We start from the raw sequence: 27,786 nt of genomic DNA on the forward strand, positions 1-27,786 counted from the left end.
GCTTTATCAGAGGCTAGTGATCCTAACTAATTAGAGGCTTAAGTAGGGTGAGTGGGCCAATCATAAACAAATATAGTCTGTCCAATCAAAATCATTTGGAAAATAACAACTTGTTCATGACGCTCAACACCCTATTGAGCTTCATGTTAGAATGGAATGCCAATATTATTAGAATGGAATGAACAGACCTATGGTACTAGACGAGGTCTGCTATATATCCAAAGGGTAATATAGATATTCAATTATACAATAAAGCAGTTCCTTATCAAATAGATTTACTCAGTGTGAAGAAATCTAATGAGACAATGTGTCAAAAAGAAACAGAATGTTTAATTGTCCATAAAAAGATCTACATCCATTTGTTTATTCATACCATCTGGATATCTTGTCTACAATTTCATAATTCAGAACAATTCTTTTTTTAGAAGTTTTTTTAATCTATCACCACCTCTAGGATGCTTTCTGATATGATCAATCGCAATAAAAGGAAAGTCATTACTACCCAGACCATGTGTGCGGAAGTGCTTAGCCACAGGGGTTCTAGGTTCTTTCTCATCTCAGACAGAAGGTGTTCCCATACTCTATCCTTCAAAAGGCAAGTGGTGATCCCAACATAATGTTGAAAACAGTATTTACAATTAATAAGAAATATCACAGATTGGGAAGTGCAATGCATTCTGTCTCTGATGTGAAAAATCTCACCTGTGGTATTAGAACTAAAATGGGTGGTCCTTGTTGTATAATGACAGCTCTTACAAGGAATATGTCCACATTTAAAAGAACCTGTTTTGCAATTAAGCCAATTCAATTTGAGAGACGGCTTACCTGCAAAATGCTTTATTGTATAATTGAATATCTATATTAACCTTTGGATATATAGCAGAGCTCGCCTAGTACCATAGGTCTGTTCATTCCATTCTAATTGCTCACACAGTCATGTCCTCCTCATATTTAATGTTTTTGATGAATATATCACTTGTTGTTCCTTTTTTCCTTGATAAAAAGTTTTTATTAATTTATGCTTATTTTGAATATTTTATGTTTATTTCCTTAGTTGTTGCATTACCACTTTTTAAGATTTGTAACGATAACCGTGACAATTACTTCTGATATGATTTTATTTATGATGCTCAGGCGTATTGTGACTGATCTATTGATTCTATTATATATTATTATATCTAAACCAATTAAAAAATTTCATGTATATTTTTCATATTTTATTTTCATTTTATATTTTTTTGTATGTATACTGTATTTTATTTACTGTGTCTTTTTGACAACTATGTATATATTGATTTGTTACGTATTCTATTGCATAGATACATTTACCAGAATACAAGTTGATGTGTGTAAGCTTGTAGGGTGTTGAGCGTCATGAACAAGTTGTTATTTTCCAAATGATTTTGATTGGACAGACTATATTTGTTCATGATTGGCCCACTCACCCTACTTAAGCCTCCAATTAGTTAAGATCACTAGCCTCTGATGAAGCGCATGTGCGAAATGCGTCAGGTGTTTTTTTTTAATGACCCCTTTTCTGTATTTGGCATTGCTGAATAAACTGTAATGAGCTTCAAGCTCCCGGCCTCTGATTTGCTCATTTACTGTCTTGTATCTTCTATTGATACCATGCTCAGGCTCGTAAGCTGGTATCTCTCAAGATTTTCCATAAGGTGTGATGTAAATACCTTTATTGGTGTAAATCTAGGGGCTTCTCTTGGAGTCGGGTGAGGGTTCCCTGCATTTTGTCCTTTCTTTAGGAGGACCTGGAGAAGAACTTGTCAGTCAGTACTCTGAAGGGTCAGATCTCTGCTCTGTTGATTCTTTTTGCATAATCATCTGGCAGACCTGGCAGATTTCCAATCCTTTGTTCAGGCCTTGGTCAGAATCAGATCTGCTTTTAAACCTGTTGCTCCTCTGTGGAGCCTTAATCTTGTTCTTAGGGTTCTGCAGCAGGCTCCGTTTGAGCCTATGCACTCTGTTGATAATAATAAAGAGTTCTGAGTTTTCAGCTCTGCAGTGTGATACCCCTTACCTTATTTTTCATGCGGATAAGATGGTCCTTCATACCAAGTTAGGATTTCTTACTGAGGTAGTGTCAGACCGCAATATCAATAAGGAAATTGACGTTCCTTCGTTCTGTCCTAATCCTTCTTCTCAGAAGGAACGTCTGTTGCGTAACCTGGATGTTGTGCATGCTCTGAAATTCTATCTTCAGGCAACTAAAGACTTTCGGCAATCTACTGCCCTTTTCGTTGTTTTCTCTGGTAAGCGTAAAGGCCAGAAGGCCACTTCTTCTACTTTTTCCTTTTGGTTGAGAAGTGTTATTCGGTTGGCTTATGAGACAAAACATCAGCCTCCTGAGAGAATTACGGCTCATTCCACTAGGGCTGTCTCTTCTTCCTGGGCCTTTAAAATGAGGCTTCTGTGGAACGGATCTGCAAGTATTGTCCTCGTTGCATACTTTTTCCAAATTTTACAAATTCGATACTTTTGACTCAGCTGAGGCTTCTTTTGGGAGGAAAGTTCTTCAAGAAGTGGTGCCTTCTGTTTAGCTCTGTCTGTCTTTTTCTTCCTCCCTTCCATTCTGTTTCCTCTAGCTTGGGTATTGGTTCCCACTAGTAACTGAATGGATTTGTGGACTCTCCAAGCCATTGGAAAGAAAACAAAATGTATGCTTATCTGATACATTATTTTCTTTCCTGGCATGAAGAGTCCACGATCCGCCCTCCTGCTGGAGTGTTCTTTGCCTCCTCCTGGTGGCCAGGAGTTGAATTCCCACTAGTAATTGAATGGATTTGTGGACTCTCCATGCCAGGAAACAAAATAATTTATCAGGTAAGCATACATTTTGTTTTTTTGGTTGTTATTTCTTAAATTATAGTGAGATTGGGTGACTGCATAGATCCCATTTCATACTATGGCAGCAAATACCCACTTAATGTTAGGTGGTGCTGCCCTCTAGTGGGGTGTTGCAGGTCTCTCATTTCCACTATTATTCTGGTCACTGTAATTGGTTTAATATATATTGTCATGTATGTATTTTAAGTGTTGATGTTTTGATACACTAATGAGAAGATCTTTTGAATTAATTGAATTAATTTTTCAGCAATTTTTTTGCATAATTAATACATTTTTATATTTTGATTGTTAAAAAAAAGTGCACTTGATTGCCTGTCTTTTTTAAGACGTAAGTTTATTGTGTGTAGATAGTTTTACAATAATGCCAGTAACATTAGAGGATACAGATTTGTTACTGTAAGTGGAGAAATAAGGTTAAAAAATGAAGCTCTACAAGACTTGTAGTAGATATTACAGGTGCATCCATGTATATCATTAGTATCCAAATGCATTAAAGAGCGGCCGCTAGCAGCATTTGCCTATTTAGTAGCCAGATTTCTTCTTGTGACTGCAACACAGAGATCTGTGCAAATCCACATTTTAGTGTGCTGCACTTTCACAAGAATAAATCCGGAGTTCTAAAATAAGTCTTGACTTAGAAGAATGCGGGACCTGCGTCACTTCCGGTGACGTGACATCAGCTGTTGGAGGTGTGTGACGCTCACTGCGCATGCATAAGTGGCCCAACCTCTCAAAATCAGCTGTTTCAGTAGCAGTAAAGGGTCGAAGAATTATATGGAGATTAGCTTTTATTGCGCATGCGCTCCCGACACACTCCGACACACTCCGCGCATGCGCACACCATCAGAGGGATGCGTGCGGCGACGTAAATGGGGGTGAAAAAACCCCCACATACAATTTGAAATAATATGAAAAATATGTGAATCCCAAATGATCAACACTTAAAGTATAGGGCGGATTCCATTAAAAAACTTCATGTATAGTGTCACGTGGCCCCACAAAATCTAACGGTTGTGTCTGCATACAGTGATCGGACCTAAGGTTTATGGAATGAACCATTTACAGATTTAAATAAAAATTTAAAGTAGGTATTGTTTCTTTTCATGTGACCTTATAAATTGATGTTTCTAGAATGTTATGTGCTAGCATTTAGAATTGTAACATTTAAATGAAGATAAAAATACCTACATTGAAAATAAGTTGGTATTAAAGTTAAAATGACATATTTATCTAACATAAACATTGATCTTGTTGCTGCTGGTAGGTTCCACTGCCCTCCAAATGAGTGTTTTACTCATGTATGTACTATGGATTAGTTGCAAGATCAAGCCTGGAGCTTTGCGTAAGGTAAATATGCAATTTTACCTAAAAATCAACTTATTATTTGTATAACTCCTATTATAACATATGAACTTTAATGTTGTATTAAGAAGAAATCAAGTTCTCATTAAGTGAAAGTGTATCTAGAGATAAAAGGAAGTCAGTCTATGCTAAAAGTACATTATTGATCCATATAGATGTGTTCTAATGTATCAGCTTGATATCATGTTATGAATGGGACAGCAAAAGTGATAGTCTTAACACAAATTTATAAGATTAGTAGCTGCACCATAAAACACACTTTAACTCCTCAAAAAGAAGTGTTGTGACAAAAATACAAAAGGACAGTAGGTGGCGTTATAGGACAATACAGGTAGCCCTCAGTTTACGCCGGGGTTAGGTTCCAGAAGGAATGGTTTTAAATCGAAACCGTTGTAAATTGAAACCCAGTTTATAATGTAAGTCAATAGGAAGTGAGGGAGATAGGTTCCAGGCCCCTCTCAAAATTGTCATAAGTAACACCTAATACATTATTTTTAAAGCTTTGAAATGAAGACTTTAAATGCTAAACAGCATTATAAACCTAATAAAATAATCACACAACACAGACTTCACTTGCATTTTTCTGCAAACAGTTCTTTCTATGCATTCCAATCTGGACTGATTTATAGAAAGGAAGATCTTGTTCCTTTGAAATCTGCTCGATAGCTCAGGTCTGGTTAAACTGATTAATTTCAGCTTGCTTGGCTTTTCTGCAACACAAGCGGACAGCTCCACCTACAGGCTATTTTAATAAATGCACTGTTTCTCAATGCTTTTCAATAGCAGTCACATGACTGGAAAAAAGGTTGTTATTCTGAAACGGTGTAAATTCAACCGTTGTAAAACGAGGGCCACCTGTATTTATAAGTAAACCTATTATAAAGGGATATTAAAAGATACTAAAAAATTCTATTGAGTGATATTCTATTAAGTAATAAAAGAGAGTGTGTATAAAGATAAAATATGTAGTCTTCCATAAATTCATTAAAAGACATTTTATAACAAGATAGGCATAAAATAGATTAAATCTGATCGCAAATAATTAAAACGATATAAAAATGTAGACACCAGTGTCAATAAATATTAATAGTCTATACAGGTTAATAGTCTATACAGGTTTAATACTACGTGCAAAAATCTATGACAAAAGTATGGCAGAGATACTGTTGGAACAATGATTATTATATAGGATAATAATTGGTATGTATAAATCTTATATTAGGTGGAGATCGATATAATAAACCAGATGTTTCACTTGATGCGGTAAAAAGAGTCTTTAAAGTGTCTTTTTAGTATTTGATACTTTAAAGTGGAAGTAGCAATATTTAAGTTGCAATATTTAAGTTGCAATATTTAAGATCGGTGAGTTGTGAAATTTGTTACAGTTTGTATCATATGGATGATAGAAGAGTAGTTAGATGACAGAATTGCTTTCCCAAGTTTTTTCTTTAGATCCTAATACAGCTTTGACCGTTAGATATGCAAAGTTCTTTTACTTACGGTTTTGTGCATATGCTCCACAACGGCTAGCCCTTCAGGGTAGATATTCTCAGGACTCCGTTTCGCTTGGAACATATAGAGATGTGTAGCTAGTATTTTAGCGCTATATATTCAGTGCTGTTTGCGGTTCTGTCTTATCCTTGTAGGTAACAGGCTTCACAATGGTTCCTAATGATTCCGTTCTTCTTGTGAATCTGTAGTGAAGTGTGATCTTTGTAGGTGGCAAGCTCCACAACGGCTAACCTCTCTGGACTTTGATTCCTAAGATTCCATCCTGCTTGTGGTTCTGTAGTGCTGTATGCTCCTTGTAGGAGACGAGCTCCACAACAGCTAACCTCTCTGGACTTTGATTCCTAAGGTTCCTTCCTGCTTGCGGTTCTGTAGTGCTGTATGCTCCTTGTAGATGACAAGCTCCACAACGGCTAACCTCTCTGGACTTTGATTCCTAAGGTTCCGTCCTGCTTGCGGTTCTGTAGTGCTGTATGCTCCTTGTAGGTGACAAGCTCCACAACGGCTAACCTCTCTGGACTTTGATTCCTAAGGTTCCATCCTGCTTGCGGTTCTGTAGTGCTGTATGCTCCTTGTAGGTGACAAGCTCCACAACAACTAACCTCTCTGGACTTTGATTCCTAAGGTTCCGTCCTGCTTGCGGTTCTGTAGTGCTGTATGCTCCTTGTAGGTGACAAGCTCCACAACGGCTAACCTCTCTGGACTTTGATTCCTAAGGTTCCATCCTGCTTGCGGTTCTGTAGTGCTGTATGCTCCTTGTAGGTGACAAGCTCCACAACAGCTAACCTCTCTGGACTTTGATTCCTAAGGTTCCATCCTGCTTGCGGTTCTGTAGTGCTGTATGCTCCTTGTAGGTGACGAGCTCCACAACAGCTAACCTCTCTGGACTTTGATTCCTAAGGTTCCGTCCTGCTTGCGGTTCTGTAGTGCTGTATGTTCCTTGTAGGTGATAAGCTCCACAATGGCTAACCTTTCTGGACTTTAATCTTAGGGTTCCGTTCTGCTTGTATATTTGTATATCCTTTTAATACATATACTGAAAGTATGGGGTGATAGCGTTGTTTCTATTTGAAAATTTTGAAAACAGTCTTTACCGGTCTTTTTCAAATACCGGTGATGTGTGCACACAATCCAGTGGGGTCCAGGTCAGGTGATCTACGCGTTTCGGCGGGATGCCTTTGGACCCCACTTGATTGTGTGCACACATCACCGGTATTTGAAAAAGACCGGTAAAGACTGTTTTCAAATTTTTCAAATAGAAACAACACTATCACCCCATACTTTCAGTATATGTATTAAAAGGATATACTGTACAAATATACAAGCAGAACGGAACCCTAAAATTAAAGTCCAGAGAGGTTAGCCGTTGTGGAGCTTGTCACCTACAAGGAGCATACAGCACTACAGAACCGCAAGCAGGACGGAACCTTAGGAATCAAAGTCCTGAGAGGTTAGCTGTTGTGGAGCTTGTCACCTACTTCCACTTTAAAGACTCTTTTTACCGCATCAAGTGAAACAGCTGGTTTATTATATCGATCTCCACCTAATATAAGATTTATACATACCAATTATTATCCTATATAATAATCATTGTTCCAACAGTATCTCTGCCATACTTTTGTCATAGATTTTTGCACATAGTATTAAACCTGTATAGACTATTAATATTTTTTGACACCGGTGTCTACATTTTTATATCGTTTTAATTATTTGCGATCAGATTTAATCTATTTTATGCCTTAATGAATTTATGGAATAATAAATATGTTATCTTTATACACACTCTCTTTTATTACTTAATAGAACATCACTCAATAGAATTTTTTAGTATCTTTTAATATCCCTATATATTAGGTTTACTTATAAATATTGTCCTATAGCGCCACCTACTGTCCTTTTGTATTGATATCATGTTATATAAGCTGTGGAACTATATTCGCTCCTTCTGAGCTTGACACTAAATGTACCTGTGGACATATCAGCTCTCTGGAAGTGATTGCAGCGTCTGAATTCTGACAGGCCTCTCCTGTGGATGTCTCGCAGAAGTTGACTGACACATCATCTGTGGAGCTAGAAGGTAACAGACACCTGTCAATAATATGTTACCTCTACACCAGTGTTTCTCAACCGTGGTCTTCAAGTACCCCCAACAGGCCAGGTTTTCATTATAGCTGAACCAGTGCACAGGTGAAATAATCAGCTGACCAGTAACCATGGTTACTAACTTGCTTTCACCCATCGGCTAATTATTTTACCTGTGCACTAGTTCAGCTATAATGAAAACCTGGCCTGTTGAGGACCGCGCCTGAGAAACACTTCTCTACAAAAAAATAGATACTATAAATATGATGCTCACTTGAATTCCAGCGTCAGGTTTCCGGTTAGGGGGCTGTACTTGCTCAGAGGAAGTAAGAACGTGTAATTCCCTGGCCTGGGAAACAGAATGTGCAAGCTTATAAATAACACATGGTCCTATGTTGTGAACATGAGAGCCAATAATTGGTCAGTGGTACCTACCTACATCTGTCGTGGGAGATACAAGATTGTTCTGTGATAATAGTGTCCGTTTCTAGAAGCCGAATAGAAGTGATAGGAGAGGTAATACCTGCAAATAAAGTAAAAATCAGGATCAAAACAGTAGCCAGACAGTGCAACACATCTCCCACATAATAATACAAATATCTAATGTCTGATAGCATAGAAATAAGTCTTATAAGATATGTATGAAAACACATTGCATAGTAATTAGCGCTGCAGAATCTGTTGGCGCTCTACAAATAACTGACAATAATAATAATAATGAATATATAACCATGTTCTCATGTTTTTAATGGTATTTTCTATCTTAAAATCATATCTATATTTATTGTCATTTGGTGACATTAAGGGCTCGATTTATCAAGCCTTTCGCCTGCCTACGACTGCAGGTTCTCACAACAGAACCTGTACTCAGTATTTATCAAGCAGCGATCTACCTGCAATGGTGAATATTTTTTTGCTGATCCCCAAAAACAAGCAAATAATACTCTTTCAGGGTTATTGGCCACTATAAAAAAGTACCTATCAGCCTATGAAGATTAGCAATACGTACCTATCAGCCTATGAAGATTAGCAATAAGTATCTTTCAGCCTATGAAGATTAGCAATACGTACCTATCAGCCTATGAAGATAAGCAATAAGTATCTATAAGCCTATGAAGATAAGCAATACGTACCTATCAGCCTATGAAGATAAGCAATAAGTATCTATAAGCCTATGAAGATAAGCAATAAGTACCTATCAGCCTATGAAGATAAGCAATAAGTACCTATCAGCCTATGAAGATTAGCAATAAGTACCTATCAGCCTATGAAGATAAGCAATACGTACCTATCAGCCTATGAAGATAAGCAATAAGTATCTATAAGCCTATGAAGATAAGCAATAAGTACCTATCAGCCTATGAAGATTAGCAATACGTACCTATCAGCGTATGAAGATAAGCAATACGTACCTATCAGCCTATGAAGGTAAGCGTTAGGTGTTAGGGTTTTTTTTGCAGGCATTTTAGGGAGTTACAGTGCTCCCATACTAAGCGCAAGGCCTTCTACGACTGCATTTTATGGCGAGGTGAAAATGGAGTAAGATTTCTCCATTTTCGCCACGTAATGCCTTGCGCTGGATATTGGTCCCGTTTTACGACGTGGTCCCATGTTAGCTTATGGGAGTAAAAATTGCGACGGGTGAAATATATGTGCCGCATTTAGATGCGGCACTGTATATAGGATACCAAAAACACGCAAAAACCGGTGTCGCCGGCTTTTGCGGGCAATGCTGCATATCGGACCGGGCCCCACGCATCTGGTGAGGTGTTAATGACATGTGCGGCTGAAGCTGCAGAAGACAAAGTAGCTTATGTGCATGCGTTGCAAGAAGTTACTTCAAATGCGCATGCGCAACGCAATATTAGTTCTGCCTAGGTAGAAATCGACAATTTTGCTTCATAATGATCCAAAAGAAGGGTTTAAAGGCATTTATATTTTGTTTTGCAAATTGCATGCAAATGCTAAATAATGGCTAATAGGTGTTATTTGTGGATTTTAATATCTGAATATGATGTTTTAAAAAATGCCAAAAAAGTTTTTGGGTGTACTATCCATTCAAGGTGCGGTGTTGAAATATTACAAATAATATTTCTTTAAAAATGATTAAACATACTGTAAAATATATAGATATATTTTATGGATTGTTTAGAATATTTTACAGTATGTTTAATCATTTTTTAAAATATTTTATTTGTAATATTTCAATAACATTGCCTCAAAATTTCTAAATTTTCATGTGCGTTAACCCGACCGCGTTAAGATCTAAATTGCAAAACACAATAAGCAAAACGCATATTTTACATTCCTATGTTCTTCAAATAGAAAATAATGTACTTTTTATTAAAGATATATATATATATATGATACTGTTCATGTAAAATGCATATATATACCTATATATCTATAGGAATAGGTATACAGGTATAGGTATATACAGATGTATATAAAAGTACGTATTTACAATAAAAAGGACATTATTCTTTAAGTGAAGAACATTTGGAATGTTAAATATGTACAGTAAATATACAGTAAAAAAACAAATACATAAATGCATATGTACACATATATATATATATATATATACACACACATTTCTAATGCCTGAGACCTCATATCTTTGAGCCCATATAACTTTTGAAGACAATTTTTTTAAAAAAAAATTATTGGATAGTGCTACTATGAGTGTAATTGGACTTTTAAATGTAGTTTTGATGTTTTCTGTGTAACTTTTATGTCTCGTGTAACAGTTAACCAGAGTGTGTTAAATTCGATTGCGCTTAAGCGAAGCATTTACTTTCAACTCTTAATACACGCGCTACTTCCGATGCAAATATACCCTTTAAAGGTCGCATGCAACAGTTAGTGCTTCACTCGTAATCTTGCCCTTTATGTGCTGTTAAAATGTCAAGTTTAATGGTCCTTTAAAGAAACATTTTGGGTTTCATGTCCCTTTAATATAAACCAAGTTATTTTGTCATTGCTATTTCTAATCTAATGATGGTGCAGCAAAAAATAGTTTTCTTGTTCAAGCTGTGAAAACGGTAACTCTAAAGGTAGGAAAGAGTCAAAAGATCAGATTTACACTATTCAATAAATATAGCTAAAAAATGTAATTGTGAGTTAATTGATTCATGTGTCAGCCAACAAGTAAGTAAAGTTAACTTTTGTTCTTGGCCAATCTTGATCACATAAAAAAGTTCTTTTTGCTGGCCTGTATCACTAGCACTAGCTACTACTTTAACTTTATGGGATATGAAACCAAAAAATGTATTTCTTGATTTAGAGAGAGCATGCCATTTTAAACAGCTTTCCAATTTACTTCTATTAGCAAATTTGCTTTGTCCTCGTGCTATCCTTTGTTGCAAAGAATACCTAGGTAGGCTCAGGTGCAGCAAAGCTGGGAGCTAGCTGCTGATTTGTGACTGCACATAAATGCCTCTTGTCATTGGATTAGCTCCCAGTAGTGTATTGCTGCTTCAACATATTAAAATTGCATGCCCTATCTGAATCATGAAAGAAAAAGGTTAGGTTTCATATCCCTTTAAAGTTTAAAGGGACACTAAACCCAAATTTTTTCTTTCATGATTCAGATAGAGAATACAAATTTAAACAACAATTGAATTTACTTCTTTTATTTATTTTGCTTCATTTTTTAGAGATCCTTAGTTGAAGAAAAAACAATGCAGATGAATGAGCCAATCACAAGAGGCCTCTATGTACAGCAACCAATCAGCAGCTACTTGAGTCTATCTAGATATGCTTTTCAGCAAATTATATCAAGAGAATAAAACAAATTAGATAATAGAAGTAAAATAGAAAGTTGTTGAAAATTGCATGTTCTTTCTAAATCATGAAAGAAAAATTTTGGGTTTCATGTCCCTTTAAAGTCAAAATTAAAATTTCATGATTTAGATAGGGCATGCAATTTTAGATAACTTTACAATTTACTTTTATCATAAAATTTGCTAATTTCTAACACATTGAAGGGCTTATTATATCTTATCTCAATGCATTTGACATTTTTTTTACAATTAGACAGCGCAAGTTCATGTGTGTCATATAGATCACATTGTGCTCACTCCTGTGGAGTTATTTATGAGTCAGCACTGATTGGCTAAAATACAAGTCTTTCAAAAGCACTGAGATAAGGGGGTAGTCTGCAGAGGCTTAGATACAAGGTAATCACAGAGGTAAAAAGTATATTAATATAACCGTGTTGGTTTATGCAAAACTGGGGAATGGGTAAAAAAAGGGATTATCTATCTTTTTAAACAATAAAAATTCTGGAGTAGACTGTCCCGTTAAGCAAGATGTTCCCCATAGGAAATAAGGGGATTCCTGATAATTGATTCCTGTTAACGAACAAATAGGCCTCTATTTATGAAAGGTCTTGCGGACCTGATCCGACAGTGCGGATCAGGTCCACAATACCTCGCTGAATGCGGAGAGCAATACGCTCTCCATATTCAGCATTGCACCAGCAGCTCACAAGAGCTGCAGACTCGCGGCCAATCGGCCGCCAGCAGGGAGGTGTCAATCAACCCGATCGCATTCGATCGATTTGAATTGCGCCAATTCCTGTTATGGAGCAGCGGTCCAGACCTTTTAGACCACTGCTACATAACTGCTGTTATGTAGCAGTGGGCCATCAATTCGGAGCGTGATAGATAGGCCCCATAGTGTCAAAATTAGGCTGAACCAAATGACTAAGAACTTATCTTAAACAAGGGTAAATAATGTTTTTTTTCATGTTGAACGATTCGTCTGAAAGGATTCTTGGTCGCTGCACTATTTAAAGCACACAGGCACATCTAACCTACAGCAGAAGTCTCTTACCGTTCCCTTGCGCAGTGGCATCAGTGTTGTTCCATTTGATTTCGCCCCCCAGGCTTCTCCTCTTGCGGTGCTCCTGCCCAGGCAAGCTGTTGGGACTCTGTTTGGTTTTGCTCTGGGTATATGGCGGCTGAGGACTGATTGGGAGTGACGGGAAAAGCTGGTTCTTACGATTCTTGTCCAAGACACGAGATTTTCCCTTCCTGATCCTCACTGATGTAGCGAATCCTGTGAAGCAGTAGCAAAGCGGCTGTGAGTCTTTGTGTCGCAGATTTTAATATGGCGCAGTCTATGTGGAAGGCCACTTACCTGCTGCTGAGCTGGTGTCTACGGGAGAGGCAGGTACATCAGACGTGATACTGGGAGACGTGGAACCTTGATGGTGAAGGCAGCAGGCAGGGGCACACGGAGGATTAATGCAGAGATTTATAGAGATGGAGGGATTAGTAACATGCAGCAAACCTAAAACACGAGATGAACACATAAGTACCACGTATGTTTGTACAGCTCCACAGATATAACATCATTAAAACAAGGGTGCATAAAAAGCAATGATCTTAAAATAAATAAATAAAAAAAAAAAGATGTTTTTTGATTTAAAGGGACAGTCAACACCAGTATTTTTGTTGTTTAAAAAGAAAGATAATCCCTTTATGACCCATTCCCCAGTTTTGCATAACCAACACTGTTATAATAATACACATTTTACCTCTGTAATTAACTTGTATCTAAGCTTCAACTGACTGCCCCCTTATTATAGTTCTTTTGACAGACATGCATTTTAGCCAATCAGTGCTCACTCCTAGGTCACTTCACGTGCATGAGCTCAATGTTATCTATATGAAACACATGAACTAGTGCCCTCTAGTGGTCAAAATGCATTCAGATTAGAGGCAGTCTTCAAGGTCTAAGACATTAGCATATGAACCTCCTAGGTTTAGCTTTTAACTAAGAATACCAAGAGTACAAAGCAAAATTGGTGATAAAAGTAAATATATATGTATATACACATACAAACACATAAATATATATGTATATAGACATACAAACAAATAAATATATGTGTATATACACATATAAACACCTAAATATATAAAACACACACACACACATATATATATATATATATATATATATATATATATACACACACACACACACATATTAACACATAAATATATATGTATATACACAAATTAACACATAAATATATATGTATAGACACAAATTAACACATAAATATATATGTATAGACACATATTAACACATAAATATATATGTATAGACACATATTAACACATAAATATATATGTATATACACAAATTAACACATAAATATATATGTATATACACAAATTAACACATAAATATATATGTATAGACACATATTAACACATACAGTGGATATAAAAAGTCTACACACCCCTGTTAAAATGTCAGGTTTCTGTGATGTAAAAAAATGAGACAAAGATAAATCATTTCAGAACTTTTTCTACCTTTAATGTGACCTATAAACTGTACAACTCAATTGAAAAACAAACTGAAATCTTTTAGGTAAAGGAAAATAAATATAAAAAACTAAAATAATATGGTTGCATAAGTGTGAACACCCTTAAACTAATACTTTATTGAAGCACCTTTTGATTTTATTACAGCACTCAGTCTTTATGGGTATGAGTTTTTCAGCATGGCACATCTTGACTTGGCAAGATTTGCCCACTCTTCTTTACAAAAACACTCCAAATCTGTCAGAATGTGAGGGCATCTCCTGTGCACAGCCCTCTTCAGATCACCCCACAGATTTTTAATTGGATTCAGGTATGGGCTCTGGCTGGGCCATCCCAAAACTTTAATCTCCTTCTGGTGAAGCCATTCCTTTGTTGATTTGGATGTATGCTTTGCTGAAAGATTAAGTTCCTCTTCATGTTCAGCTTTCTATCAGAAGCCTGAAGGTTTTGTGCCAATATTGTCTGGTATTTGAAACTGTTCATTATTCCCTCTACCTTGACTAAGGCCCCAGTTCCAGCTGAAGAAAAACAGCCCCAAAGCATGATGCTGACACCACCATGCTTCACTGTGGGTATGGTGTTCTTTTGGTTATATGCAGTGTTGTTTTTGCGCCAAACATATCTTTTGGAATTATGGCCAAAAAGTTCAACTTTGGTTTCATCTGACCATAACACCTTTTGCGACATGCTTTTGGGAAACTTCAGATGTATTTTTGCAAAATGTAGCCGGACTTGGATTATTTTTTTGTAAGAAAAGGCTTCCGTCTTGCCACTCTACCCCATAGCCCAGACATATGAAGAATACGGGCGATTGTTGTCACATGTACCACACAGCCAGTACTTGCCAGATATTCCTGCAGCTCCTTTAATGTTGCTGTAGACCTCTTGGCAGCCTCCCAGACCAGTTTTCTTCTCGTCTTTTCATCAATTTTGGAGGAACATCCAGTTCTTGGTAATGTCACTGTTGCACCATATTTTCTTCACTTGATGATGACTGTCTTCACTGTGTTCCATGGTATATCTAATGCCTTGGAAATTCTTTTGTACCCTTCTCCAGACTGATACCTTTAACAATGAGATCCCTCTGATGCTTTAGAAGCTCTCTGCGGACCATGGCTTTTGCTGTAGGATGCGACTAACAAAATGTCAGGAAAGACCTACTAGAGCAGCTGAACTTTATTTGGGGTTAATCAGAGGCACTTTAAATGATAACAGGTGTGTACTGACTCCTATTTAACATGATTTTGAATGTGATTGCTTAATTCTAAACACAGCTACATCCCCAGTTATAAAAGGGTGTTCACACTTATGCAACCACATTATTTTAGTTTTTTTATTTTATTTCCCTTTACCTAAAAGATTTCAGTTTGTTTTTCAATTGAGTTGTACAGTTTATAGGTCACATTAAAGGTGGAAAAAGTTCTGAAATGATTTATCTTTGCCTCATTTTTTTTACATCACAGAAACCTGACATTTTAACAGGGGTGTGTAGACTTTTTATATCCACTGTATATATATATATATATATATATGTATATACACATATTAGCACATAAATATATACAGTATCTCACAAAAGTGAGTACACCCCTCACATTTTTGTAAATATTTTATTATATCCTTTCATGTGACCCCACTGAAGAAATGACACTTTGCTACAATGTAAAGTAGTGAGTGTACAGCCTGTATATAACAGTATAAATTTGCTGTCCCCTCAAAATAACTCAACACACAGCCATTAATGTCTAAATCATTGGCAACAAAAGTGAGTACACCCCTAAGTGGAAATGTCCAAATTGGGCCCAAAGTGTCAATATTTTGTGTGGCCACCTATATTTTCTAGAACTTCCTTAACCCTCTTGGGCATGGAGTTCACCAGAGCTTCACAGGTTGCCACTGGAGTCCTCTTCCACTACTCCATGACGACATCACGGAGCTGGTGGATGTTGGAGACCTTGCGCTCCCTCACCTTCTGTTTGAGGATGCCCCACAGATACTCAATAGGGTTTAGGTCTGGAGACGTGCTTGGCCAGTCCATCACCTTTACCCTCAGCTTCTTTAGCAAGGCAGTGGTTGTCTTGGAGGTGTGTTTGGGGTAGTTATCATGTTGGAATACTGCCCTGCGGCCCAGTCTCCGAAGGGAGGGGATCATGCTCTGCTTCAGTATGTCACAGTACATGTTGGCATTCATGGTTCCCTCAATGAACTGTAGCTCCCCAGTGCCGGCAGCACTCATGCAGGCCCAGACCATGACACTCCCACCACCATGCTTGACTGTAGGCAAGACACACTTGTCTTTGTACACCTCACCTGTTTGCCGCCACACACGCTTGACACCATATGGACCAAATAAGTTTATCTTGGTCTCATTGGACCACAGGACATGGTTCCAGTAATCCATGTCCTTAGTCTGCTTGTCTTTAGCAAGCTGTTTGCGGCTTTCTTGTGCATCATCTTTAGAAGAAGCTTCCTTCTGGGATGACACCGGGGAGGGAAAATGGCTAATTGGGATCAATTTAGACATTTACACTTAGGGATGTACTCACTTTTGTTGCCAACAGTTTAGACATTAATGGCTGTGTGTTAAGTTATTTTGAGGGGACAGGAAATTTACTGTACACTCACTACTTTACATTGTAGCAAAGTGTCATTTCTTCAGTGTTGTCACATGAAAAGATATAATAAAATATTTACAAAAATGTGAGGGGTGTACTCACTTATGTGAGATACTGTATGCATATACACATATTAACACATAAATATACACATATTAACACATAAATATATATGTATATACACATATTAACACATAAATATATATGTATATACACATACTAACACATAAATATATATGTATATACACATACTAACACATAAATATATATGTATATACACATACTAACACATAAATATATATGTATATACACATACTAACACATAAATATATATGTATATACACATATTAACACATAAATATATATGTATATACACATACTAACACATAAATATATATGTATATACACATACTAACACATAAATATATATGTATATACACATACTAACACATAAATATATATGTATATACACATACTAACACATAAATATATATGTATATACACATACTAACACATTAATATATATGTATATACACATACTAACACATAAATATATATGTATATACACATACTAACACATAAATATATATGTATATACACATAACACATAAAAATATATGTATATACACATATTAACACATAAATATATATGTATATACACATACTAACACATAAATATATATGTATATACACATACTAACACATAAATATATATGTATATACACATACTAACACATAAATATATATGTATATACACATACTAACACATAAATATATATGTATATACACATACTAACACATAAATATATATTTATATACACATACTAACACATAAATATATATGTATATACACATACTAACACATAAATATATATGTATATACACATAGTAACACATAAATATATATGTATATACACATAGTAACACATAAATATATATGTATATACACATACTAACACATTAATATATATGTATATACACATACTAACACATAAATATATATGTATATACACATACTAACACATTAATATATATGTATATACACATAGTAACACATAAATATATATGTATATACACATAGTAACACATAAATATATATGTATATACACATACTAACACATTAATATATATGTATATACACATACTAACACATAAATATATATGTATATACACATACTAACACATAAATATATATGTATATACACATACTAACACATAAATATATATGTATATACACATACTAACACATAAATATATATGTATATACACATACTAACACATAAATATATATGTATATACACATACTAACACATAAATATATATGTATATACACATACTAACACATAAATATATATGTATATACACATACTAACACATAAATATATATGTATATACACATACTAACACATAAATATATATGTATATACACATACTAACACATAAATATATATGTATATACACATACTAACACATAAATATATATGTATATACACATACTAACACATAAATATATATGTATATACACATACTAACACATAAATATATATGTATATACACATACTAACACATAAAAATATATGTATATACACATACTAACACATAAATATATATGTATATACACATACTAACACGTAAATATATATGTATATACACATACTAACACGTAAATATATATGTATATACACATACTAACACATAAATATATATGTATATACACATACTAACACATAAATATATATGTATATACACATACTAACACATAAATATATATGTATATACACATATTAACACGTAAATATATATGTATATACACATACTAACACATAAATATATATGTATATACACATATTAACACGTAAATATATATGTATATACACATACTAACACATAAATATATATGTATATACACATACTAACACATAAATATATATGTATATACACATACTAACACATAAATATATATGTATATACACATACTAACACATAAATATATATGTATATACACATATTAACACGTAAATATATATGTATATACACATACTAACACATAACTATATATGTATATACACATACTAACACATAAATATATATGTATATACACATACTAACACATAAATATATATGTATATACACATACTAACACATAACTATATATGTATATACACATACTAACACATAAATATATATGTATATACACATACTAACACATAAATATATATGTATATACACATACTAACACATAAATATATATGTATATACACATACTAACACATAAATATATATGTATATACACATATTAACACGTAAATATATATGTATATACACATACTAACACGTAAATATATATGTATATACACATATTAACACGTAAATATATATGTATATACACATACTAACACATAAATATATATGTATATACACATACTAACACATAAATATATATGTATATACACATACTAACACATAAATATATATGTATATACACATACTAACACATAAATATATATGTATATACACATACTAACACGTAAATATATATGTATATACACATACTAACACATAAATACATATATATATATACACATACTAACACGTAAATATATATGTATATACACATACTAACACATAAATACATATATATATATACACATACTAACACGTAAATATATATGTATATACACATACTAACACATAAATATATATGTATATACACATACTAACACATAAATATATATGTATATACACATACTAACACATAAATATATATGTATATACACATACTAACACATAAATATATATGTATATACACATACTAACACATAAATATATATGTATATACACATACTAACACATAAATATATATATATATATATATATATACACATACTAACACGTAAATATATATGTATATACACATACTAACACATAAATACATATATATATATATACACATACTAACACGTAAATATATATGTATATATACACATACTAACACATAAATATATATGTATATATACACATACTAACACATAAATATATATGTATATATACACATACTAACACATAAATATATATGTATATATACACATACTAACACATAAATATATATGTATATATACACATACTAACACATAAATATATATGTATATATACACATACTAACACATAAATATATATGTATATATACACATACTAACACATAAATATATATGTATATATACACATACTAACACATAAATATATATGTATATATACACATACTAACACATAAATATATATGTATATATACACATACTAACACATAAATATATATGTATATATCCATATACAAATATATTTACAATCTGCTGCCCATCACTGCACGACTTACCCCCTTCGTTGTGCTAGTTCTCATGCCATGTCTCACAGCATGAGAATGAGGCTCCCATCATGAGCGCAAAGCTTCCATGCAATTTCAACGCAAGGTCGAGTTCACATTGCACCTAACTTGTAACACCAGCACACATTTGCGTGCGCTGGTATTAAGTGGAGCTCAAATATCACTTTTATGTCTCCATAAATAACATTCCCCTTCTTCACAGCAAAATGTCATAAAATAATAGACCTTAAAGGGACATAAACCCAATTTTTTTTTATGATTAAGAGTATACAATTTTAAGCAACTTTTCAGTATTTTAAAAATACTCTTAAAAACAGCGTCACGTTCATTCATTACATTTTACAATGAAGCTTCTTTTTTTAAAATACTTACCTTTCCTTATGGAAAACAGTGCTCCCAGCGAACCTCTGCCCGCTTCTTCTGCTGTAGTTAGCACAGCGATGACGAATCCGGCTTCCTCCAATCGTTGCATGGCCTCACGAGCTGGACGCCAAAGGGAGCACGCACTGATTGGAGGAAGCTGGATTAGTTATCACTGTTTTAACTACAGCAGGAGCTGCGGGTGGAGGATCACCGGTCTATTTTCCATAAAACAAAGGTATTTTAAAAAATCAGCTTTATTTTAAAGTTTAATGAATGAAAGTGCCAAGTATGTGTAAAAACTTGGCACTTATTCATTAAACTTTACAATCACTTTAATTCTCTTGTTATCCCTTGTTAAAGGAGCAGCAATGCACTACTGGGAGCAAGGTGAACACATGGGGTAAGACAATGTGCAGCCACCAATCAGAAGCTAGCTCCTGATTGTTGTTTCATGTCCATTTAACTTACTTTGTTTTAACCCCCTGTAGTTTGCTTTCAAGAGTTCCAGTTGGCTGTTAATCTTAAAACTACATTTTTTATTGTCTCTGACAAAGTGTGAGGAGCACCCAATGAGAAGGCTCCCACCCGCGCTATCGAACAAAGCAGATGCATGCACCACAGAATCCAATTCCCATTACTGAGCATGCACAGTGTCCCTACATCTGGCCGTCTGTAGCTTGTGCGCAGGAGCACAAGTCTGCACTGTTTGACTGGACAGATTGATAGGGAAAATGGAATAAAATAGAATGTAATACCTGTGGACACAGCTACCCAAACATTAAATGAATTGATACAAACCTGGGCTGCCCGTAATATCAGGTGGAGAGGTGGTGGAGCGTCTTAGTTGAGTGGTGTCAAAGTTTTGACTAGATCTAAAGAAACAAGAAAGAATTGTGCATGATCATGACTGGGGAACTAACACAGGGACAATAAAGAAGGCAACAGATTGGGAAGATGGAAGTTGAAGTACACATACAATAGTCAAAGAACAGAGAGGCACATACCGTGCGCAAAGTGCAAAAGGGAGTGTAAAGCGAATCTGCCGGAGAAAAGCCTTAATGCAGGTACCAGACGGAGAGAGAGTGCTAGGCGCATCAGAAAGACACAAGGAGAGGAGGAATCAGTGAGATGTACCAGAAACAAGAGAATACACACAAACTCTCGCAGGTTGTACTGAGATAACACAATATTTATATTAAATGGGCCAATGGTGTCCCCAAGTGTTGTGTGTTAGCAGCGCAGGATATGAGACTGAATATTGCAGGGACCCTCTCTGCTTTCCCTCCCTCCTTTTCAGGATGAGAATCTTTTCACTCACTCGTCCATATCCAGCAAATCGTCCTCATTCCGCAAGTTCAGTACATACAAGGTAGTCATGGAGATAACACTGCAGAGGGAAAGAGGAGATGCTCAGTAGAGAGATACATAGATATGCTGCGTCTAGGGGTATTTTTGTATGTATGGGTTATTCTCTTGACAGATATATAATTTGAAGGTAGTTATTTGAGGACACTTCATTTATGGAGTAGGTGTACACACAGACAGACAGTTCTGTTAGGTTACAGGGACAGCATTTTTCTATTTATTTTATATTGAAGCCTCTAACCTGAAAGTCATCATAATGACCAGGGCAATAATAGTGGCTTGAAGAAAACGCTGACTGACACAGCTTTGATCAGCTTGAGTTGGGACAGCCTGAGGAGGACAATAGACACTTGTTAAACATGCACAGTAATGTTCCATTAATATTCATTTTTTCCGCTTATACAGTAAAACTTATAAGACCTGATATTATGCCACACACAACAGTCATACACATACTTTATACATTTACCTTGCCTATGGCTTTAGGGGGACGTTGTTTGTAAGGGACACTGCCTGCACGACTGAACTGACTTCCTGTGTGACTGAAACAACATAAAGATGTAATAGACGTAAAGCTGGTAACAGTAAATCACTTGTGTTTGCCTAAGGGCTGTGTGATCAGGGAGGGATTGTCACTAGACGTGCAGAAGAGCTGCTGTAGGTATTTGGGGGACTAGACTGGAGGTTTGTGCAGTATGTACCTGTTGGTGCTCTTCATGCTGTCTAACCTCCTGAGCTTAGCTAGTTTACGGCTCCATCTCTCAAGTTCACCAATACGAGTCTCTAGGTTGTCGGTCAGCTTGCATAGCTCCTTTACGGCACCAACGTTCTCCATGAAAATTCGTTCCTTGAAGTCATAAAGAGAGATGAGACTGAAGATATACAAATGGTACACACTGTACACTCCAATAGTATCTGTTGCCCTTCTCCATAAAACAGCATTGCTAGAAATAACTTAAGCACTCACCTTATTTACTACAAGGAAATTTTCTATGGTTTCGCCATTGGCGCACACCACGTCTCCACTTTCTTTGACTGCCTCAGGGAGTATCTCCTGCACTTCTTGAGCGATAACCCCTTTAGAGAAGAGAACCCATAAATTAGCATTATAAACTGACCACTAAACAGCAAAGATGATGCTTAATCAGTATTCTGCTAAATTAGTATACAGTAGTAACCAATGGTAATTGCCACTTTCACAATCCTTGTTGCACCCAACCTCTAAAGTACCTGTATCTTTGAGTCTGGCACAGAGGCCTTTTTAATACTTGTCTAAAGCTTTGCACAGCAGTAATTAATGATGTTCAGGTTCTTAGCCCTGGTCCTCAGACCACATGACCAGAAGATACCTGGAACTTCAGAGATGCAGGGGGGTGACAAGGCCAGGTGAAAGGGTAGTTGAATGCAGTAATTAAAAGCATAAGAAGAGGATGAGAAAAGAGTGAAAAGGGGACAAAGATTAGTGTTCTGGAACATGACTAGGTTTGTTGTTAAGAAGGAATAAGGAATAGCAGAGGGGCAGTGGAGTAGACAATAGAGATATATCTAAAATGGACTTATGAGAGTATCATGTAAATACTTAGTGAATCTAGGCTACTCTCTCCTCTCATGCCTTATTCACATTACCTGTCTCTTCTGTGTTATCGAGCCCCACAGTACTGGCAAACTCAGGCTTGTAATGATAATGAACCAGACGCATCTGAGAGATCCGCTTCAAATGCTCAGTGGTGTCCACCTAATATAGCAAAACAAACAGTAAACAGACACTATATATATATATATATATATATATATATATATATATATATATAAATTAACACAGTTTATGCAATGATAAAACTATTGGAGCCTCTAAAATATTACTTGACAGTAGCACATTTGTCAAATTCCTAAAGGCATCCAATGTAACCTCATTGGTTTCCTCTTCTCACATTATACATTAGTGCCCTCTACTGCCTGCTTGTATGAGTTGTATGTGCATTCCTGCTTGTCTCCGCTCTCCGCTATCTGCATATTCTCATTTCCATCTCCAGCTCACACTTTACTGTCAATACTCACCCTACTCGCTGTTCCATGCCCTCCATCATTTTTTATACCTTTTTGCCCTCTTAGATTCCACATTACCCCTTTATACCCTATACATTTATACCTTCCATGTTTAATAATTGTGTAATTTACATTGCACTTATCTCCCAACAGGGATTTAAAAGAACATAAAATGCGCTAATGTGCTAGAGCATTTCATTATTGCACAGTCTACTGGACAAAACTATGTGCTTAAATCTGCAATGGAGTTAAAGACACAGTTCAAGTCAGCTCCAGGGGATTAATGAACTACTGGGACCTAGCTGAGCACATCTGATGAGCCAACGACAAGATGCACATATGTGCAGCCACCAATCAACAGCTAGCTCCCAGTGGTGCATTGTTGATCCTGAGTCTACCTAGGTATGCTTTTAAACAAACGGCATCAAGATAAAGTAAATTTGATAACAGAAGTCAATTGAATAGGTTCCCCAAATGGCGTCCTCTGTCTGAACAGAAATCATAAAGACTTCCATATTCCCTTAGTCTTAGCTCACATGCCTTGGCTTTTGAGTTATGGTTGCAGTTGATAAATAATAGTAGTTATGTAACATCGGAAGGAAGAAAAGCTAAGTTAACCCTTCTGGGACTGATACTGAGGTTAGAATGAAGACTACAGACTCTATACTTTTCCCTCACCTCCTCAATGCTCTCCTTCGCTCTTATATCTGATGGGTGCATGAGTGAGCCCATGATCTTGACATTTCCATGTACCACGAGGGCTTCGTCCGGTCGTTCTGTATTGATTCCAATGCGTCCATGATGAAAGACTGTGTCTGGGAGCTGCCCACGCTGCCAGAGGACCTCACTATCACTCTCAAACTGACCTGGATTAGAGGCCTACAAAGACAGGATTTGATGTTATGAAGGAACAGGCAAATGTTTTATTATCATTTCCACTAACATCTGTAGTGCTGAGTACATAAGTAGGTACAGAATGAGAGATTAATGGTAATATATATATATATAATAGTGTTCTCCACAGAAAATGGTGCCAGCCGAGTGGCATTATGAAGTAGCCGGGTGGCATTATCAATTGGTCAGGTGGCATTATGAAGTAGGCTGGTAGCATTATAAAGTAGCCGGGTGGCATTACGAAGAAGCCGGGTCGGGCAATGCAGTATTTTCTAATATTATATAATTTTCAGCTATCCAAAGCACATTTTTAATATTGGCTATTTTTAGCTTAATATTGGCTTAAATTTTAGCCGGGTGGTCAGTAAAATCAGCTGGGTGGTGCACCCACTAAAAAGGTCCTGGGAAGAACACTGTATTAGGAGGAGAAGTTACTCCAAAAAAACTACAATACACTGGTAAATACAACAGTTATTGACCATATTTGTTCTAAACAAATGTCATCTATCTGCCAATCATTCAGTTTTGGAAAAAATTTAATTTTCCTATTAACTGAATTTAACATTTGATTATGGCTTTATTTAGAAATCAGTCCAAGTCTACTGGAATTTGTATTCAAATGTACCACTCAAACGTTACATTTATTAACATGAAATATTCCCATGTTAACATTTGTTGCATAGAAGCATTAAAATGCCAGAACAGATGTAGAGGAGAAACGTTTGCTCTAATGTTCAAATGTCAAAATTCTAACTTTTGTTCATGACTGTTGATAAGCCCAACTTACTACATGTAAGAAGAAAAAAGCTACTGCGTTGTATCACCCCAAAACACATCACAAAATGATGGCGCCCTGAGACTTCCATCATTAGCAGGAAGTAAGACCTCCTGAATACACTACTGAGAGGATGATAACAATTATGAGACAACAACAAGTTTTTAGCTCAGTCAGAATTTTTAATTTTAGACATCCAAGAGCGGCATATTAGGAAATGGCCTCTTATATTCTACTGCACAAAGAGACTTCTAAAAACATTTTACTTGGAGATTTTTCCATGAAACATCACTGGCCGCCAAAACTACTGCTTCATATGACATCCCAGAGAAAATGTATCATGACATTCCAGGGCAAATTTATCATATGACATCCCAGAGCAAATTTATCATATGACATCCCAGAGCAAATTTATCATATGACATCCCAGAGCAAATTTACCATATGACATCCCAGAGCAAATTTATCATATAACATCCCAGGGCAAATTAACTATATGACATCCCAGGTCAAATTAACTATATGACATCCCATGGCAAATTTACCATATGACATCCCTGAGCAAATTTATCATATAACATCCCAGAGAAAATTCATCATTACCATATGACATTCCAGGTCAAATTTACCATATGACAACCCAGGACAAATGTACTATATGACATCCCAGAACAAATTTATCATTATCATATGACATCCCAAAGCAAATTTACCATATGACATCCCAGAGAAAATTCATCATATGATATTCCAGAGCAAATTTATCATATGAAATCCCGAGCAAATTTACCATATGACATCCCAGAGAAAATTCATCATATGATATTCCAGAGCAAATTTATCATATGACATCCCAAAGCAAATTTACCACATGACATCCCAGAGAAAATTCATCATATGATATTCCAGAGCAAATTTATCATATGAAATCCCAGAGCAAATTCATCATATGACATCCCAGAGCAAATGTATAATATAACATCCTAGAGCAAATTTATCATATGAAATCCCAGAGCAAATTTATCATATGAAATCCCAGAGCAAATTTATCATATGAAATCCCAGAGCAAATTTATCATATAACATCCCAGAGCAAATTTACCATATATCTAAGGATGTCCTATTGAGAGTCTGTACTATGAGGCAGACAAAACAATCTAACAGATATTTAAGATAATGCATCATTAACATTTCCAGGAACACCACAAAAACACTTTTACTGGGAGAGTAAAGCACAACACAATCAGGAGACATCACTTTGTATTATCCAAGGGCTCCTCACTAGGAGACATTAATCATATAACAGAACTAATCTCACAGCTGCTCACTACACTGCACATATCCCACCACCCCTGGCTTTTTACCCTGACAATGATGCGTTCGGATGACTGTGCCGCCACCAGGTATGTCTGATTCTGCGCCTGGACCTGAAGAGCCACCACTAGAAGGAAATACCTGCAGAAACAAAACAATTTAATAGAAAGAAAAATGTGCATCCAAAAAACACTTATGTCTGGGAAATACTCAATTATCTAATGGGAAATTAATCTTGTCTTGTGTGAAAGAATAGAGGAGGGTATTATCTGATCACTATGCAAGTTGGTGACAAGTGTGGCTTCTATATTACGATAGGGAATATTTTATATATATATATAACTTCCATGTGTGTCTGCACTCACAATGCAATAGGGACATCAACCAGGGTGCCAAGTCAGGTATATCAATAATTACAGAAGAGGACTGCACTCACTGGATTGTGAGTAAATGTATTAAGGTGACGTTTCGAGGTACGCAGACCCCTTCCTCAGACCAGACAACAGTGCAAATGAACAGTGTGCAATATAAAGCAACATAGCCCCTCCCATCAAACAATTAGTGAAATTGCGCCAAAACCTATGTAACCAGGACAACAGGTGAATCACCTAATTAACAATATTCATACCTTAAATAATGTGATAATTAAAAACAGTATAGTTGTGCAAACCATATAAGTATATCTTAAAACTATTATCAAACCATAAATAACATGAGATATGAGTAGCACCTAAAACACTCAAGGTTCACCCAAAGAAATCAAATGTCCCCCTAGAATGTGATGTGTGACATACTGAAATAGCTACCACAAAGAAACAACTTTACATCGATAAAGGCAGTCTATAGGAAAATGCGCTCAATACAGGATAGTTGCAA

The 27,786-nt window shown here is 35.6% G+C and overlaps 1 protein-coding gene across 4 annotated transcripts in view; it reads right to left on the reverse strand.

Moving 5' to 3' along the window:
* The window catches only part of MYRF (myelin regulatory factor), a 377,295-nt gene that overhangs the window by 20,639 nt on the left and 328,870 nt on the right, over positions 1-27,786 (reverse strand). For all 4 annotated transcript variants that reach the window (XM_053720470.1, XM_053720474.1, XM_053720472.1 and 1 more), the window contains 14 exons: positions 26,961-27,051; positions 24,606-24,806; positions 23,508-23,616; positions 22,849-22,958; positions 22,583-22,728; positions 22,351-22,423; positions 22,123-22,211; positions 21,835-21,903; positions 21,315-21,388; positions 12,961-13,113; positions 12,655-12,879; positions 8,251-8,338; positions 8,090-8,164; positions 7,701-7,803 (listed from right to left, as the gene is read on the reverse strand). In XM_053720470.1, the coding sequence (XP_053576445.1) occupies positions 7,701-7,803; positions 8,090-8,164; positions 8,251-8,338; positions 12,655-12,879; positions 12,961-13,113; positions 21,315-21,388; positions 21,835-21,903; positions 22,123-22,211; positions 22,351-22,423; positions 22,583-22,728; positions 22,849-22,958; positions 23,508-23,616; positions 24,606-24,806; positions 26,961-27,051 (1,606 nt within the window). The remainder of the gene's footprint in view (positions 1-7,700; positions 7,804-8,089; positions 8,165-8,250; positions 8,339-12,654; positions 12,880-12,960; positions 13,114-21,314; positions 21,389-21,834; positions 21,904-22,122; positions 22,212-22,350; positions 22,424-22,582; positions 22,729-22,848; positions 22,959-23,507; positions 23,617-24,605; positions 24,807-26,960; positions 27,052-27,786) is intronic.

Source organism: Bombina bombina, chromosome 7 (genome assembly GCF_027579735.1).
Source record: "Bombina bombina isolate aBomBom1 chromosome 7, aBomBom1.pri, whole genome shotgun sequence".
Classification (NCBI taxonomy): domain Eukaryota; kingdom Metazoa; phylum Chordata; class Amphibia; order Anura; family Bombinatoridae; genus Bombina; species Bombina bombina.